The sequence below is a fragment of the Bombus vosnesenskii genome, unplaced genomic scaffold (assembly GCF_011952255.1).
Source record: "Bombus vosnesenskii isolate JDL3184/JDL3185 unplaced genomic scaffold, Bvos_JDL3184-5_v1.1 scf7180000013788, whole genome shotgun sequence".
Taxonomy (NCBI): Eukaryota; Metazoa; Arthropoda; class Insecta; order Hymenoptera; family Apidae; genus Bombus; species Bombus vosnesenskii.
This window is the reverse complement of record NW_022883218.1, coordinates 204602-223711: the sequence shown is the minus strand read 5'-3', so window position 1 is coordinate 223711 and position 19110 is coordinate 204602. Positions and strand designations below refer to the sequence as shown.

The 19110-nt window shown below is 39.4% G+C and overlaps 1 protein-coding gene and 1 long non-coding RNA gene across 8 annotated transcripts in view; both read right to left on the bottom strand.

Moving 5' to 3' along the window:
• Window positions 1-18428, bottom strand: part of LOC117238980 (probable nuclear hormone receptor HR3) — a 114656-nt gene extending 96228 nt beyond the window's left edge. For 4 of the 6 annotated variants that reach the window (XM_033504232.1, XM_033504234.1, XM_033504238.1 and 1 more), the window contains exon 1: window positions 14933-18428. In XM_033504232.1, the coding sequence (XP_033360123.1) occupies window positions 14933-15200 (268 nt within the window). In that variant the 5' untranslated portion in view covers window positions 15201-18428. The remainder of the gene's footprint in view (window positions 1-14932) is intronic. The other 2 variants (XM_033504235.1, XM_033504239.1) reach the window with 1 other exon arrangement.
• LOC117238982 lies at window positions 443-3118 on the bottom strand. 2 transcript variants are annotated; one of them, XR_004494314.1, is made up of 3 exons: window positions 2852-3118; window positions 2092-2147; window positions 443-1996 (listed from the first exon to the last, which is right to left on the bottom strand). It is a non-coding gene; the product is annotated as an uncharacterized LOC117238982 (long non-coding RNA). The 2 variants fall into 2 exon arrangements; XR_004494315.1 differs by having other exon boundaries at window positions 2872-3118.
• Window positions 18429-19110: the final 682 nt, after the last annotated feature.

Genomic DNA, 19110 nt, shown 5'->3' with positions numbered 1-19110 from the left:
ACAACTAATTTTATTATATTAAAAGACCGTTTCTTTTTCGACGATATGAGTTTTATAACTATTATTAAGTACATAAATTTATCTAATAAAGTGTCGTTATCACATCGTCTATCTGATAAAGTACCTAATTTACTTGATAATCGATATTGACACTAATTAAGAAGTTTATCGAGAAACAAATTCTTCTTTATAATACTTGAATTAAAATAAGAAAAAGAACTGCAGAATAAAACAGAGTATTTCAGAAAAAAATTATAAACAAAGATATCATAAAAAAGAAAGTACACGTTATAATAAATGTTATTAATTTTGGTCAAAGTTATCCAAGTAACTAATCAAAAACAAAAATGATTCTATTACTGTTAGGATTAGGGTCAGGATTAGGCCTGTTACCCTAGAACTGCCATAGAAAAGTCCATTGTATGCCAAAAAAAAAAAAAAAATGAGATTAATATCTCCAGCTTCTAACATTTTACTCAACCCACGCCCTATATTCATAATCATTTACTAAAATTCTAAAAAGATTTAGAAATACATGTTACGTTCTTACTACAAAAAGAATTAGAAAAAAATCAGTAAACGCTTCTTTTAACAAAAAAATTTCCACACCTAAATCGTCCTCAATGTGGCGGCGCGGCGGCTCAAACGCTACTTGCAGAAAATACGCAGCGTTCCAGTGAACAATTTGAGAGAGCATTATATAATAGTTTAACGATTCGCGAACACGAACCTGCAACGCTCGCGAACGCAAAGACCGCCGCTTCTTGCTGGTCGCTCGTTGCACCGCGAAGAGGGGAAATCATTGATATCGGCGCAAAGAGGAAAATTTATCCTCGTCCTCGAGCAACGTCCCCGAGGACAGTGAGAGTATACCGCGCGGCGCATTGGTTGCACGTGTGCGTGCGCTCTCATGCAATACGCGTCGTCGAACGCGACTTCATGCAAAATTTCAAATTTTCCTCTTCGCAGCTATTAAACATCGCGAAACCATTCTGTTTCTAACTCTTTCACCTTCTAGCTTCTTCTTTTTTGCTCTATAGTTTTTAGTCACGTAGTAAGTCGTTGTATTGTGTTTTCTTGTTGGCGAGATCTATGTTCTTTTCGTCTTTCTTTCTTGGCTCGCGTAGCAGTACCGTGGACTTTGTACTTGGATTTCGTAACTTGCAAGATACGTTTACATCACGTACCTTCTTGCTTTTTATTGAAGCTGATACTGAAGGTAGCTGGGCGGTATTTTTTTCAGTTTTTTTTTTACGGCTAATATATCCTCTGATATCGGTGTTAAGTTTTATAGCATATTGTGTATGGTTATTAATTTTCATTTCATAAGGGTCAAAGGTCGAAATTATTTATACCGACTATACAGAGTATTTCGTAAAGAGGTAAAAAAGGTGATTCTACGTATATAAATCAAAAACATAAAAGAGTTTTATACGAAGTTCTTTTTTACGAAGAACTGACTTTAAATATTAAGTACAATTAACCGTGTTAATTATGTTCATATATATGTATTGGGTAATGATAAACATTCTCAACAATTTCAAAAATAATAAAATTGATGATACATCGGTAGCCAGCTTTACTACAAGTTCCCCATTGTCCAATACTATAAACACAAACGTAAGTACAAATATTAGCATACAAGAAGAAAAACTTTCAACTTATTTTTTCACGTAGAATCTGGGTTATAATATCAGCAACAGGGCACACTGGTAATTCACGTGGATTCATTGTCACGAATAGAACGAGATTTTCACAGCGAGAAAAATGTATTACTTCGTTTTGTTGGACGTTAACGAAGCAACCGCTATTGTATGCATGTTTGGACTCCAAACAAATCCCGAGATCGCAATCCTCGTTTTGCTACTCTGTTCCAAGCGTTAGGAAAGTTATGTAGTTGTGAAATAAATTCGTGACCGGACTGCCAGGTGACTTCGATCACTGGTAACACTGTGTTTATCCGCTCCGCTGAATTATACATTTTTCTCTGTGTGGGCTACAACGCAAAGCATCGATGACACCACGCGGCCTTACGGGAAACTTTAACGAGATGTATCGGTGCTATTTCGTTAATTCCGTGAAGGTACTCACCAAACGGTTCTCGAAAACTCTCATGTAAGCACGTGAAACAGGGACAAGGAACTTACCTGAAAAGTAAAAAATGATAACGATTAGTATTACGACGTTTTTTTAATCGAATCGCTGGTACAATTATGGGTAATGACACAGTGAAATTTAGATTAGTTGCGATTCGAATTTGATACATGTACATCATAGTGAATAGGCGTGTATATCTTTTAACTGCTGCGGTATTATCGTAGAGTACTCTAAATGATATTAAATGATATCTATGTAAGTATTGTTACAATGTTCGTTCGCGAATAACACGCGATACTAATCTTCAATTGGGTGCGGCCTTCTCATTTTCTAATTACATACATAATGCTAAAGATAGTCTTGGTTTAGGAATGGGTTTACAAATCAAATGTAGTCTGAGAATATAATAGAATCTTGTCAACGTTTTTAAATTTTTACATATTGAAACATAAGATAATAACGGTAATAAAAATCATATACAAATTTGAGGCTAAGTGTAATTTTTTAGAATAACATAATTAACCGATTTAATTTTTATATTAATCCAACGAGGGAAACATTTTTTGTGCAATTATTACGTGCAATTCCTAAATATGTATATTTATTTCGATATGTCTAATTTGAAATAAAAATTCTTGTATTTATTTTATGATGACTTTTATTTCTAATTTCTTTATTGGAATGCAGCAAAACTTATATTTTATCGTAGCAATTAAGGGATATTAATTTCGTAAATATATAGTCAATTACTTACTAGTTAATGTATGCACATACCAATTTCATTGTCTACTAAATGAATACATTTACTAAAAATAGTAGACACTTATATTCTTCTCGACACTTTCGCTAAACTGTCACGTAAATGTATACATTGAAACGTCAGCATATACCTTTACTAAATTTACGCTTTCACTGTGATATATGCAAGGAAAGGGTGGTTCGAGAGTTCGTAGCTTACAAGTGAACGAGCCAGCGAGCCTTAAATGAAGAAAATTTATCTATTTTTCAAGGTAAACGGCAATTTCTTACTTCAACAATGCTAATTACTTCTCTTAGTCATTTATTAAAATTATCAGTTGCTTATTATAATTCAACGATAAGAAGTTTTCAACTTTTTGTATTTAAATAGAGAGATATATGGACAAATTTTGAACAAATGTAACGAAAATTGTTTCAAGTTCTATTTCGGAACTTTACATCTCGAATGTTGTAATTTAAACTTCATATAATACCATAACAACCTCTGATAATATGATATCATAATTCCATAATGATATGATAACTATAATAGTTATCAATGACGTAATACCATAAACAAACTCTACTCCGTGTTACATTGAATGTAATATGTCCACATTGTCCACCAGTTACCCGGACAGTATATTCATCACATTTGTTAAATAAATTATGTTCCATAATGGTTACAAAATTACAAAAATTATTATTATAAAGAAAAATTCGTGACATAAAAGAATATTGCGAAATATATCATAATCATGTACCAACAAATGTCAACAATTTTTCATAATTTTTTATTCCTTTTTGCACTCAAAATATCGAACGACTCAAACGAAAAATCCATCCTAGATCACAGCAACCCACGCAACATAAAATATAGTAGACATTCAATTCAGTAGATTTCAATCTCGATCAAACGAGCTCGTCAACGTGAGTTCACGCGCATCCTTCGCCCACCCTTCGAGTGAAAAATCGAAGCTCGGTAGGCGCGCGTATTCGCGGACCGATCGTTCCCATCGAACATCGTTTTCCCGTCGAAACGTTCCTTTCATTGCCGTTCCCGTTCGTGCGAAGAAAAGACTTGGTCGCACGTCGCAAATACAGCTTCGAGCTATTATTACGCGCTCATTTACAACCCCCTTAGCCCCGTACCTTGAGCAAAGAACAAAACGGAAGCTCGGTCTTTTACAAGAAAAAGGCAGCGCACCGTCGTGAGCCGAGAGCCGCGGTGCCGTGAGCCGTTCCCGTCTCGGTTGATGTGAAACGAAGTTTTTTAAAAGGCACCGTCATGCAACTATCAACGTGCATCGCGAGGCCTTCTCGTTTCTTTGCGTTTGTTCGGCTGGCCGAGAGACCGTGCACGCTCCTAACGTAAGGAGCGATTGTTGTCGGCAATAGGCCTGTCGCAATCGGAAGTTTCGTCTTGCAACCGTCGCTCGGCCGTTTCGCTTCGGTACGCCGGCGAGAGCCAACAATCCCGCTCCAACGATTCACCGGAATCGGAGAGAGACCATTTCGATGAACATCTCTCCAGGTTCGTCCCGAAGATTTCTTTCTTTTTATTTTTTTCTTTTTAGGGGAGGTGACGTAGAAGGTTGATTGCTTGGCTGAGATTCGAAGACGAGTGATTTGGTGGATGATTACTCCGATAACTGGACCATTCGGATATTTTAGCACTCTTTGTTAATATAATTGCATGTAAAAGTGTGTGTATGTATAATCGTACGGGAACAAATACACGTCAATTAGCGTACGTTTAAATAAACGTTAAAAATGTTTGTCTATGCTTCCTTTTGTCAGCGATTTTAGAATATTTCAGTTTAATTTTCATTTCATATTTTTAGCGGAAAAAACCACCGATATAAGTGACAAGAAAGATACAAGCGAAAACATGGAGATAGATTGCATATACTCGATAATGTCGAGTGAATGAATTTTTAATTCGTAGTTGCATAGGATCTTTGATTTATTGAATAATCATTGGATCGATTGAATGTTCTGTGCAGTCACGGCAACTCGCATCAGCGTTGAGCCCAAGGAAATTTATCATTCAGGAAAATGGAATTGAAAAGGAGCTAAATGCGGACAGTCCGTTACGCTTCTAATAAAAATCGTTAAACTCAAAATAGGCGTGCTCGATACGAGTTTAATCGGACTTTGCCCTGATTTATAAGCCAATGGAAAATAGGTCTCGGATCGTTAACCACTCGGGAGTCCTTGAGCGTATAAGGCGTTTTATACTCCGAGTAAACGATCGAGGGAAAGTCACAATACTTAGTTTACGATACACCAAAGGCGTAACTGTCTTCCAACCATAGGCGTTCAACCTGTTCCAACGAACCATTAACCATTCCTCCCGGAATCTCTTCAATTTGCATATCTTTCAATTAACGAATATCTCTCTTTATTGAAATGCAAACATAAAACACTGGAAAGAAAATATGAAATACATTTCTACAGAAACGAACTTGACACCTGCAAATTCACACAATTCCATAATACAAACTTAACTTGAAATTCCTTATTCGATCACAAGTATATTTCGAATTCGTAAAAATCTCAAAAATGAAGGAAATTAAACGAAAATCGCTAAGTACATTCTGATCATGGAAAAAGCGCGAATTTGAAACATGGTATCCGAATCGGTGATTCCCATATCCACCAATAAAATATTCGAACAAGGTGGCTGACTATAGCGCCGCACTTGGAGCCGCCTTAGTCGGTAAAGTTGAACATCGACGATAACTCCCTCACAGTTATCAACGGTCCCGGTCGATACAACAACCGTTCTCTAAGCGCCAGTCGGCTTCGTAAGATTGGTCCACGATGATCGTGGCGTCAGCAGCGTCATCTGACGTGGTATTCAGTACCATTGCGGCGACCGGCCTTGCAAGGCTGCAGGCCATCGAACTCTTGGCCTACTGCCGCGCTACGTAATACGTGTACATGATGCGCGAGAACGAGGATAACCGGCATGCAAGAGGGAAAAAGGACGAGCGATTCTCGGTGGGAGCGGTCTCTAACTCTGAAAATCTGAAAGAGTGGTGGGCGAGGCCAGTGCTGTACGATCAAGGTGTGCGACCACTTCAGACACGCTGTCCAGTATGAGTTTCCGAAATTTCATTTCACGGGATAGGGTCAGAGATGCAATTAAATGATGCTTCAAACGAAATCGAAAAATTGCAAATTGCTAGAATAATTTGGGAAGGTTCCAATATTGTGGCTAAGTTGAAGGTAAAGCATCGCCTTGAACAAAACTGTGCAGTAATAAACGGTAATTGAAACGGTAGTTGGTACTAGGAAAATATTTGAATGTAAATATACAGAAGACTTCAAATAAATGTTTGTTATACTAAGGAAGGTTTCTTTGAAACGAAGTTTGTTTCAATATCTGTTGATTATTGACAATTTATTACACCTGGCTTAGCTTGATCCTCTATCTAAAAGAATTTTCCATCTACTCCCTTTTCTTTTTCATTAGTGATGATAATTTACCTACTTTTTACCTATGCCATGTTTTATACAAATGCTATAAAGTACTACTACAACAAGTATAGCAAAATGAAGAAATTATAATACATTTAATAAATACATTATTATTTATGTATTACGTATAAACGAATACGTAAGTAGAGTCTGTATTTGTAACCATCAACCAAACCTTCAAGAGCAACGATGCCAAGTTACAGTTTCATTACCTCTAACCAAACCTAACCCAAATCCGTATTATGCAAACACTAGTCTCCAAATTACGATGGTCGGGAAACAAATAAAACGGTTCCGGCGATAATCGACAACGAGCAAGAGCCCACCAGCAAGGTAGCAGAGAATTGCACCGGTACCATAATGGCGAAGCCCGAATGCACGAAACGCAAAGTGCCCTTTGCCGCGGTTATTCGTCGTTCGCAATATTCCTGAGCCATTCAACGTCCCGGCATTCCTGCGACGCGCGTATAAAAAAGCTTTCAGTCGGTGAGAGGCGGTTCGTTTTATAAATGGGGAAGCAGCACGGTATGCTCGGGAAAAAGGGGAGGAAGTGGTGACGTCGGCACAAGGAATTTCATCATATAACTAGAATGCAAGGTATCAGTCGGTTTTAAGCGCGCCACAGGAGGCCAAACCGTGCCACGGTCGCGTTTCGAAGCGGGGCTTCACTGTCGGACGCACTTTTACCCTACATCGTTCTGTAAGCTCGTTAACGAGACGAGTCTCGTGCGCAAACCTGACGGCCGTAAGAAGGAAATTAGATTGTTAAGGGTGTGAATTACTCCCTCGTCTCTCCTTCAACAGAAATCTTTATCCTTTCGCTTTTTTTAAATGTTACGCGTTTCACTGTTTCACACATGCTTCCTTTACTAGGGTGAGCGGTTTAGCGATTGTATGGTTGTGTGTTTATATGAGTGACGTGATTCATGCAACAATGGGAATTTAATGACCGTAATTTTTGCGTGGACACGTTTACAATAAAAACTGGGTGCTCGTTTTTGCCATGTTTGTAGTCTCGTTTTTATTAGTGTCTTTTTTTTGTGAAATGTTGTTGGTAGTTGCAAAAAGAAATACGGAAAAAGCGTGATGTATTTGTTTTTTCCTTTTTTTTGTTTTTCTCTCTCTCCTTTTTTGTTTTTACTAGAAAGAAATTCCAAAATTCAATACGCTGTGAAAACTTAAAAAATAGGTATTACTTTTTGAGAGATTATAAACCTCTGCAGAGTTATAAATTGTTCCTCTTTTTCAATTTCATTAAAAAATTGTGTTTAGCTAAAAGTGATATGAAAATCGCAAAATCAACAAAAATGGACTTTATCATATTGTTTCCCTGCGGTCTTCATATATTTTCTCTGAAGAGCCATTCGAGGCACGATTCATTTACACACCATGTATTTTCGATGCTGATGAGAGTTCAACGCTTAATGGAATATTCTGTCGTGTTACGTCGTTTATTGCGCTCGTGAACAACACGGTACCAGGTTTTTAATTACTTTTTCTCCATTAAAAATTCTAAATTTAAAACTGTTTCCTCGCGTGTCGTAATTTTATAACTATTTCTTTCAATTTTACAAATATAACGAAAATTGAGACTGGATATGATTACGAATTCCTGCTCGAGATAAATGTAGCGAAAAGAAAAAAGAAATTTATATGCAAAGAAGCTCTTTCAGAGTAGACTGCTCGATTGAATGTAACTGAACTGTAAACAGGTCTGATACACGAAAGTGCACTCTACTTTGCCAGAATTTCCTTTCCCCTTGGCGGCTTCCATCTGTTTACGTCTATTTACCAAACTAGGCTTGAATTGCTCGACGTACTACTTGCCCGCTCGTTTGATGTGTCCCGAAGGAAATCGCGAGACACTATGAACTAACCCTTGATATAAAGTATAACTTGGAAATATCTCCTTGTCGTTGAACTTCGGTTCAGCAACATTTTTGTAGTTCAAACTTTGGGAAAATCGAATTTCTCTGATCCGCATAATTTTCTTCAATAAATACAATAAACAAAATTTCGTTGAATCATACATAGCAGCCTCATTCGTTAATTTGATTTTGATTATCAATAGCATAAACTTTGAAAAATAAATACACCACACAAATAATTCAATGCGTCGCTCAGTAACCGAGCCATAAAAAATTCTAAAGATAAAGTTTCCTGGATTAAAATGCATTGCATATTCAATATCATCCACTAGACTTTTATTGATCGCTCAACTTCCATAGCACAGTTACCTCTAAAAATACTAATTGCTTCGTTTCAACAAATAATTCCATACAATCACGGATTTCTCCTTTACGAAACAAATATCGGCCATTTAAAATCTCTCTGAAATTAACCGCATCGTCCAACAATGGTCGAAAAAGAGAATATTCAGGGGAATCCTACTGTGTGTATTAATTCTATTATATCCTTTAACACTTTGCGTAATAGATGCTAGAAACTGATAAACGGACAAACATCGGCGGAATATATAACGTACGTTTGCTTGGTGTGTGGCCGACACGAACAGTTAATGGCAAACTGCCTGACCCCGTAACCCTCAGACCTAACAGATATACTAGTGTGATTAATGCCTGGACGCGTTACTTCGAAGTTTCCCTTTTCCGTAAAACCGGTGCACTAGGTACACGTGTATGATATGATCGTAACGTAATATCGGGCGACATTAATCAGTTCACAGCAACAATTTCGTTCATCGTCCTCAACCTTTTCGTTCAACGAACAGAATCTTTGTCTCGCAATTATTAATCGTATCGCAAGATTCCAGATGAAAAGGAAACTTAATGTGCAAGATCTAAATTTGTTCGTGTTGTTAGATCGTATTTATAGAAGCGACGATGATTATTTTCGCGTGTTTCATGGAAATACGGGAATAACTTCCGATGTTTACTTCGTTCTTTGCGAAGGGGTTAATGAAGAGAAATATTCTTTTTCTTTGGTTGCATTTTATTTGCACGGTGTCTTTGCCTTGCAGAAATTACTTTTTACGGTGTAAAAAGTACAAGATGTTTGGGAATATCCACGGAATCTCCTTTCATCCTTCCAATTTGAAAGCCATCTCGCGGAGGCGTTTATCGACCCAGCGATAATGACGCTAAACCGCACAAATTGATGTTAATTCGACCTTTGGAACGATGAGATTTTAAAACTTGAGAACAACAGACACCGGTATTCCCTTTCTTTCGCTATAAAGAATGTTAAAACACGCGATATTTCGATCGATTCTGATAAATGAATATATTAGGTTGCATTTTACAATTTTGCAACATTCAATAACGATTTTCGTTTATGCATAGTTTTGTTAAAAAACACTCTTCTATCAATCATTCAATGATGTTTAAAGCAACAACGTTTTACATTTTTAAAGCGCAATATAAATTTTTTTATACAGATATAAATTTGTCAAAACTGTCATCGAAATGGCAAGAGCACGAATCAATAAATTTAGCGAAATCATGATCAAGAAAGATATATCAATAAAAATGATTCATACTTTGATTACAAAATTTCATTACTAAAGTAACAGTTAAGTAATGAAATAAGGAATCGATATAAAGTATGTTCAAAACAATTCAGGTGTAATTCCTAAGCAGAATGCTTAGAAAAACGTGCAAAGCACAAAACATCAAGCCGGCCGATTATCGTATATCGATGGTATGTACGGAACACGTGCGGTAAATAGCAAAGTGCCTGACCTCGTAACCTGTAGATCCTAGAGATGTGCTTCGTTATTTCAGCATAATACATGAACAGGTAGCCCAACGTAAGAACGCTTGACAATAAAGATAAACTCTGCAAAAACGCAGAAGGACCTTAACCTACGGCAAGACAAGTCAAATGATCTATTAAGTGAAACAAAGTCGCACGCTTTACATAACGACAATAATCGAGCCGTGACAATTAAACGCGACACATGTTAGATAATTATTCGTGATCGCGGACGAGGATTAATTACCTTGTTAAACGATATTCGAGCACGATTGGTGAGTATCAGCGGTAAGCAACGAAATCGTTGACCTAGTAACATTTGCGAATACCTCTCCGATCGAAAAATAGATGTTTTCGATTCTGGGAAATGAATAACATCGAATATCGCTATTCGACTTCCGTCGGAATAACGGTAAAAATAATTTCAGAAACGAATTGTCGTAGAAAAAATATTCTCCACGGAAACGTCTCCGGTTTTCCGGAGAATCCGCGACAAATTTTGTTTGCCCTGGCCAAAATCACAAAGGGATGAAAAAATACACTTTGTTTTTCATCAAACAACAATAATAAAAGCCAGGAGAACCTACAAAATTCGTATTAAATCGAGGATGAAACCTTCGGAAGGCAAAGTGAACGCAAGGATGGAATGTGCGAGTGTAAAAATAAACGAACGATGGGTCGTTAATGCAACGGTACAAACCGCTAACAAGGCGTGCTCGCGTGGATTCGGCGTAAGGCAAATATTATAACCGACGAAGGATACGCCTCTAAACGCCTATGAATGGTTAATGAACAGAGAATATTACAACAAATATTGCCTCGTAAAGTTTCCCATGGTACCGGACATGAGCTACAAACGGCAAAGTGCCTGGCCTCCTAACCTCTAGACCCGGCGCGAGATGTACCTTGAGAAATGGCTGCTCGCGTGAGCATCGATTCATTCGAAGTCTTCCTTTTTCCGTTATGCGTAATACGCGTGCATGACGCCGCACGCTTCGCCGCGGTCCGGGACGAAGGCGATTAAAACGGCGCTTTTAACGCGCGAAAGCTTCGTCTGCGCGCTGCAATCATCGTAATATCGTAATAATAAGACGGTTAAAAAATTGCCCGGTTAACTGTGATTCTAGCACCCGCTTGCGGCTGCCTCCGCGCACCTTCGCCACAACCGGTTCCATTATCTTGCCGAACCGAGTCTCAATGTATTCGCCATTGAACGACCGGCGTGTTACGATAACAGATCCGTCGACGCGCTACCACAGTACTGTTAAGTAATATTTCGTGTCAGCGATTGGGTTGACTGGCAGGAAGACAATGGACAATAATTTATGACTGTACGAATATATTCCTGATTGGTTGGTATTTTTGGAGTGTTAATATGCTTCGCTTGCACGTTGACACTGATAAAAGACTGTTTTATTTTTATTACTGTGGAATGTCCTTTTTCAAATTAACCTGCTCGCTTCCACAGTAGTTTAGTAAACCAATAAGAACAATACAACTGAGCAGCGTATGTGTTGGGCAAGTTCTGGAGCGTTGCCTAAGGTTCCTTTTATTACTTCATATCACAGCTTTGGTTCCAAATCAAATTCATATGTTTTAACTCTTATTTAGTGGAATGACGATTAGGTGACTCATAACTGTTTGGATTACCTCATGTAATTTTGGAGGGGTGATTTTTATCTTTTCCTTCGCACGATAATGCTTATTGATTACCGATACTTGTTAATTAAGGTATATAATGCAAATTGATATCAGATATGTTAACATTTCTGTATATTATTACTAGATTCAAAAGTTGTATTTGCATGAAAAAATAACAAACTACATAAACAAGACTAGCATGAAAAAGAGACACGAAAGTGGCTAAGTAAGTAAAAATATATTGCAATACGCCTTAAGTTTCAAAATCATCCCCCACTGTATCTAACTTTCAATAAAATTCCAATAATTCTCCCTCCAGACTTTCCGCAACCCCTCGATTCACCGTTGTAAAGTTCCAGCGATGCTCGATGGAAACGTAAAGCGTAAAAACAAAAGGCGATATCGTGCGCGATACTGCATCGCGGCAACAGCGGTTACCCATAAGCCGTAACAATGAATCAAGCTAATGTAGACGGAACTGGCTGGTTCGCGGGAGAAGAAGTCGATGACGGCGACAACGTCTGCTAGATATAAAGAAAAAGGAGCAACCGTATATCGATTGTAAATCAGTGGCAAATCCTGCCGGTAGAGGGATCGCAATTTTTCCACGGTTCGACGAATTCGCGCCGCTTCGTCCCGGGGCAAACGTTTTCCTTCCACTCGAACGAGCCGCGTGTTTCAAAGAGAACGGTGAGACAGCACGTGGTGGGTACTCGCGGATCACCGAAGTAACGGTGTCCGGTAACCGCGTCAGAGCCGGTGCTAGCGGTACTCGAAAGCGTTCCGTTACTCGACCGACAGATCCGCTAACGCGACTCGCGCTCTCTCCTTCCCGCCGCTAGCCATTCTCTGCCCCTTTCTCTCCCCGCCATGGGATGAGAAGCGTGCACGAAAAGCGCCGGCATATCGGGCCGCTCCGTCTCGCTGTACAACCCGCGACGAGTAATGGCCCTTCATTACGCGGCCAAAGCGAACAACCGACCTCGACCATCTCTTTCCTCTCTGTAGCTAACTCAACTTTGATTTATACCCGCTGCCACGTGGACCTTGCCCCTCTCGTATCAACAGTCTTTTTATATTAACGGACGCTTTCTTCTTTTACTTTGGTGCTTGGAATTTGGTCGTTATTACATTGAGGAAGATATGAAAGTTTAACATGTTCAATTGAGGTACTTGTATAATACGATGAGGCCAGAATATGGCGAAGTCGCAATTATGGATATTGAAGCATTTATGGAGAATTTAAATGTGCACAGATATTTATACAAGGCATTCAATGTAAGATATTCGTTATAATATTCAACGGACAAATGCCTGTTCAGACTGCATTTTTTAACTGTGTTCATAAAAATGAGAATTTAGAAACGGAAGAGTTCTTTTTGCAAAATATGGTAACAAATATTTATATCAGAATTTTTCTCTCTTCCTAAATAGAGGGAATGGTGATTAATATTTGCGATCCATCTTCTTGTTGTAAAAATTTCAGTGTTAGAATATTTCTTTAAATTACAAATTTTATCAATGAACACCATCTTCCTTTTAGTGGTTGCCATTATTCGATAGTATAATTTTGGCTCGTAAGCCAATATACCGTTGATCGTAGATGAAATCTAATGGTTTGATAGAAGTTTCGACGCTGACTTGGCCATTCGATATGGTAATAGCGGATTCTGAACGTTCCTGATCCCGTGAGGAGTGGCTCTGGCTGCGTGAACAGCATTCGGTTATGCGAATTAAAAACCGATTCAGACTGGCGTAGTTCGTTATTAGTTATCGCAAAATGTTCACGTTGCAATGGCATCACCGATATGGATGGTTGCTAGACAAGTTTTATTTTTGTATTGCGTTTCCGCGTACAGACAGACGGACTGTTTGCCTAAGATGTTTATCATCTGATTGGATCGAAGATGGATCGATGATTTCGTTAATAGAAAAATGATGCAGTTGCGATTTATGTCAGGAAGTGGAGTAGGTCCTAGCACAAATCTTTCTAATGTGTATATTTAGCGCCTGATAGTTGCTAAATATTTCTAAAGAAATAATTATAACGAAGCTGATTCAGTATCTGAATTAATAGAGGAACCTGATATTTTTATATAAGAGAATCTTCAAATGGAAGAATTATTTATAGAGATCTCTTATAGTGATTATTTTATACTTATAAAAAAATAGATAAATGGCACAATACAGTGTACATACTAATTATATTCAAGACACTGAATAAATATCAGTGAAGATAATAAAGGATAAAATACCCACGTAGAAGTAACTTTTTTACTATGCACGAACTTTTTAATGTGACAAATTATGTAACTTCTGTCTACAGCTGAAACCATTTCAATAGTACAAATTCTTTGAAGTGAATATTATCTGGTTTTATTTCAATTTAAAGATACGACAAATTCGTGCGTTACAGTTTAGCAACAAAAGCCGACTGATCGAATAAGCAAGGACGTAGAGTTGCGTAATTCCCGAGCATACTTTTAATTACGAATTTGCCAAATTGAATTTCTTTTATGAAAATTTACGTAATATGATCGAGAAACTGCTTCGAGCCCCTTCGTACATCTGAATCAATTGATTCAGTAATTACTTTACGATCATTTAACCGGGCCAAAATTAATTTCGTTAATTAAAATGCGACGCGGTATCGCAGAAGTTCAAAGCATTCCCCAGGAAACATTACGTGTTCGACATTGATCCGTTTTAGTTTGGCGATGCGCCATGTAAGGGCCCTTCTATGTAGATATTATCGCGTTACAGTCGGAGCATTCTCGAATATCTGAAACTTTCACCTATATTTTATAATCAATGCTTTATAATTGCCATTTAATCGATTCATTTAATTAGTACACGACATCAATAAGAAGTATATTCTTGGATATTATCTTATATCAATATGGACTGAAACTTGCAAGCTTCTTCTGTTAGAGAAACCTCCACATGGCATCAGTTTGACTTTAAGAAAACAGAAAGGATCAAGACACAAAGAAGTATGTATTTGACTCGCTGAACCCATTCAACTTGCAAATGATCGTCAAATTTCTATCTACTCCCTAGTCAATGATATAGACGTAAAGTAACATTCAACGCTTTATGTTAATATTACATCAATATTACATCCTGCTTTCTTTACGAAAAAGATTCTAGAGAGATGACAATCACACGAAGCAGGCGTTAAAAGTATCCTTAATGCCTCTAATCGAATAAAAGTAATTTAGATTGAGATGCCCATAGATCTTAAATATAACCCTACCGGAAGATCTCGATCGTTTCCTATTCGTACCTGTGCCCGTGATCGGTGGAGACGCCAACTGCGAGCTGCTTATATCCGGTGGTTGTTGATTTTGTTGAGTTTGTTGCTGTGGTTGCGACTGTTGCTGTTGTTGCTGCGGACTATTCGCAGCTACCTGCACGGAACCCGGACTTGCCGCGCTTTCCGCCATTTTATCTTTTTCTTTTTTTTTCCTTGCGTTCCTCCTTTCTTCGATTCGCGTTGCGACTTTTTTCCCTCTTTTTCGCATGCAGTTGCTCTTTAAACTTCCATTAACGACAGCCGCGACATTTTTCTGGCGTTCGAGGGGAGGAAAACGTGATTCGAACGTGATCGGTTGTTACACTGTTCCCGTTTTCGCTTCGAAGCTCGGCGATTCGATACGACGAGGCGAGTAGATGCTGAACGTATTGGATCAGGCACGTCTCTATCTCGCTCCGCAGGTGGAAAATTGTTACCCTGACTCGTACCTGCGCACAGCTCGCCGCTTCTGCTCGATTAACGAATTTCTTCACACTTTTCGATCATAGATGTATATATATATATATATATATATATCGTTTTTTGTAGTTTTCTCTTTACACGTTACAAGATAGTACTTTTTTTTTTACATATATCTTTTATTCATGTTATCACGATAGACCTTTTAACAACGCGTCCGTTCGTATGCTGCCTCTGGTATCTTCTCCTCTCTTATCTTGGTTTATTGCTGATGGACTTTCCCTCTCTTTCAGTCGTGCCTCCCTTGTTTTACGATCAGGCTATCGTTGTCAACGGCCTGAACCAGCACATTACGCTCTTACAAGGAGAAAATTCCTCGACGGTTGCCACGCAATCCCGTTTGACATCAGAGGACATTACGACGGCTTCGAATCGCGATCCAGATGCCATCTCTTCCGCGAACGAGATTAAAGATGCACTGTCAAGGACTGCCCCTGTGTACCGTTCGATCGATCGTACTGTCGACGCGGCAAAAGTTCGACGATTCGATTAGTTTGGCAAACTAGTCAACGGTATGTATTAATTCTTCCCGTGGTCGCATTCGTGCGATCGAATCAATGGCGGCTAATACGTTAACGAGATCGATGGTGCATCGAGAATGCAAGACATGGGAAGGTAATCGGTATACGATCAATTTTTGCTGACCTTCGTGTACTTTTCTCGTGTATAATCGATCGTTATCATTCTGTGCTTGTTGATCACGATTCGTTCTCTGGACAATGAGATGAGTAAGAAGGGGAGTCCTTTAATCACGATAAATAAAACTTCATACAAATTTCGAGAGGAAGAAAGACGATGAAATTCGAGTCGAAAGTATGTACGAATATCGTTCGCCGTTGAAAGAGTTTCTTTTTTCTCTCTTCGATCAGTCGTCGATTTTTTTCAGTCACTTGGATAAAGTTTTGTCTTCGAGCTATATCTTCAGTCCCCTTTTGAAAATGAAAGGGAACAAGGTGAAAAACTAGGAATTTCGGGCACACCCAAGATAATAACAAGCGAAAAATCGCGAAAAAGAAGGGAAGCTTATAAGATACAACAATGTATATGTTTCTTCGTCGATCAGTCGAGAGAAGAGAATAATCTCGAGGCACTGTTTATCGTATCGATCGCAAAACGTTGTCGACCTTCGTTACTTTGTAATGAAAGAGATCGACGTCGATCTTCTTTCACGATAAAGACGAAGGGAAAGGAAGTTGAAACAATTAAGGTACGCGAGATAAATTTGAGAACAAGATACAAGGATTGTAACAACGATTGCGTTACGTGTCCACGATCCACGTATCAATAATCAGTCAATCGAGAAAGGCATAAAATTTAGGCACTCTTCACCTTGTATTAACGATATCTTAATTCAGTTACTTGACTCGATCTACTAGACGATCCAATGAAACTAAAGAACCGCGAGAAACGATCGAGATTAATAATAATATACCCTGAACACGGTAACGTTGGCGATATATGCTAAAAAAAAAGAAGTAAAAAATCTCCAAAGCGGAGTAACGAATACGGAAAAGATAGAAAAAGGCAAAAGGAATAGAGAGTCTGGAAATTTTTACACCTAAAACGATCAGTCAGAAGTACCGATTGAAAATACTTAGGCACTCGTTTGTCCTTATATACGTTATGTACGTGTATTTACGTATTTGCGTTGTGTACATATGTATGTGTACCGTGTTGATATCGACCCTTTCGTATCCTCGAACGTTACCCCTGTCAGGGGAAACACGAAATGGAATTACGAATACCCCGACGCGGCACGCCAACAAACGCAGGGGAGAAAAGCTGAAATAGGGTGGCGAGGAAAGAAAGACGGCTAGGGTAGTAGGAGTGGAACGGCGAGTCGATAGGTCAGTGGGTCTCGTTCAAAGAACGACTCTCTTCGATTCACCCGCGCGTTCGTACGCGCAGCTACGTCGCCCTCCTGCCTTCTAATGCCCACTTCCTCCACCGGTCGGTGTCCTCTGATGCGTCAATTTACCTAGTCGATTCGATATCTAGTAGTAACAGCAACAGTAGAAAAAAGGAAAAAGAAATGTGGCGGCAGAAACAAGGTGGGGCAACGAGTCGATAGGTCAGTAGGTCTCGTTCAGAGAACTGTTCTTCGAGGGAGTTTCATCCAGTTCGCACTTTCGGTTTCAATGTTTCTGCTCGTTAATCTGGATGCACTAATTGCAGAACCGTGCGTCGTGAGTTTTCTAATCTTCTTAAAGATATATACGCGTCACTGGCAGGGATAAGACACAATTAACGACGTTGACTCACGAATTATTCCCGAATAAAAAAAACACTTTGCACGAACGACTGTCAGCTTTGTTTTCTCGTAACTTATAGAAGTAATGGCTTGTTGAGGGCTGTGTCCGTTGATAATCGTCTGTATGTTTGACAAAGGTTGAAGTTTGGAGGTGACCCTTAACACTTTTTTGGGGTTGCTGATCCAAATCTCAAGGAACGAGGTGCACGCGTTTATGTGCGACCTTCGCCACGACTAATTCGGTAGCTACGGTCTTCGGTCGATATTCCGTTAACAACCAGCTTCGTCGTTCAACACGACGTCGTGCAACGTAGCGAAACAATTTGATACCCGCGTTCGCGTTTCCTGTTCCTTCACATTTCGCCTCGTCCCGATCGTCCACTCTTCGATCGATTTCCTTCATCGGACTAACGTCCCACGGAGCAAACCACCAATTATCGTTATTTCAACAAGTATTATAATATCACGTAATTTCAATAGTTCTTTGAGGAACACGATAACACGATAGACGATATCAGTCTCAGTTGTAAAATGCGACGAAAGTTCAGTCATCGACTAGACGACGTTTTCCAAGCTTCAAGTATTCACACGAGGGAGCACTGCGAAGGATCATCGCATGCTCGAGCGATGTTTCCTTAATCATTGTCCAATCTCTCGAATCTCGATGAAGGTGCCACGACTCACGATCCACCTGATTTCCATAATTTTTAATATCACACGATAGATTTAATGTCAAGCTCTGCTCCGAGATGAATTTTGGCCAAGGATCACGATACTCGTACACAGAGAACGAGTTAGACCGCCAGTCGGATCTACTTGGCCTCGTGGGCTTTACGTCATTGTCGTCTCCGTCATCCTGGCTCGCTGGTACGTGATCGTTCGTCCCCTCGATTCTGGCAGGAACACAACACGGTACCACGAAAACAACACTTGCAAGAGAACCCACGTCGCAGCTGTCGCGCGTAGATCGCGTCACGAACGGGATCACCCTCGGATGTTTCGAAAAAAAGCTCGTGGTGATGTCGTTTCAGAGCTGAACGTCTCGTTTCGGCTATGCACTTCACGGGGAACCAGTGGCTCGAGCTTAAAGCGACCGTCAGCAGATGGCAGCCAGTGTTGAGCCACCGTTCACTACCACCCCGCCCGGATAACACTGATTCATATATCCATTTCCCTCGTAACTGATTGTCCCTCCACTCAACATCCCTCGTCAACTGATCCGGCCACCGCTCTGATGTACCAACGTCTCACACTTTCTTCCCGTGTTTCGCGACGATTTCTATGGGGTCACATCGCTGATAGAAATTACCCGAAATATATCGAAATGTTCTATCTCCGAGGCCTGTGTAAGAGGGAGAGTTTCATTGGTTCAACACGATTCAGGGATGAGACGCGCACGCGCCACCAC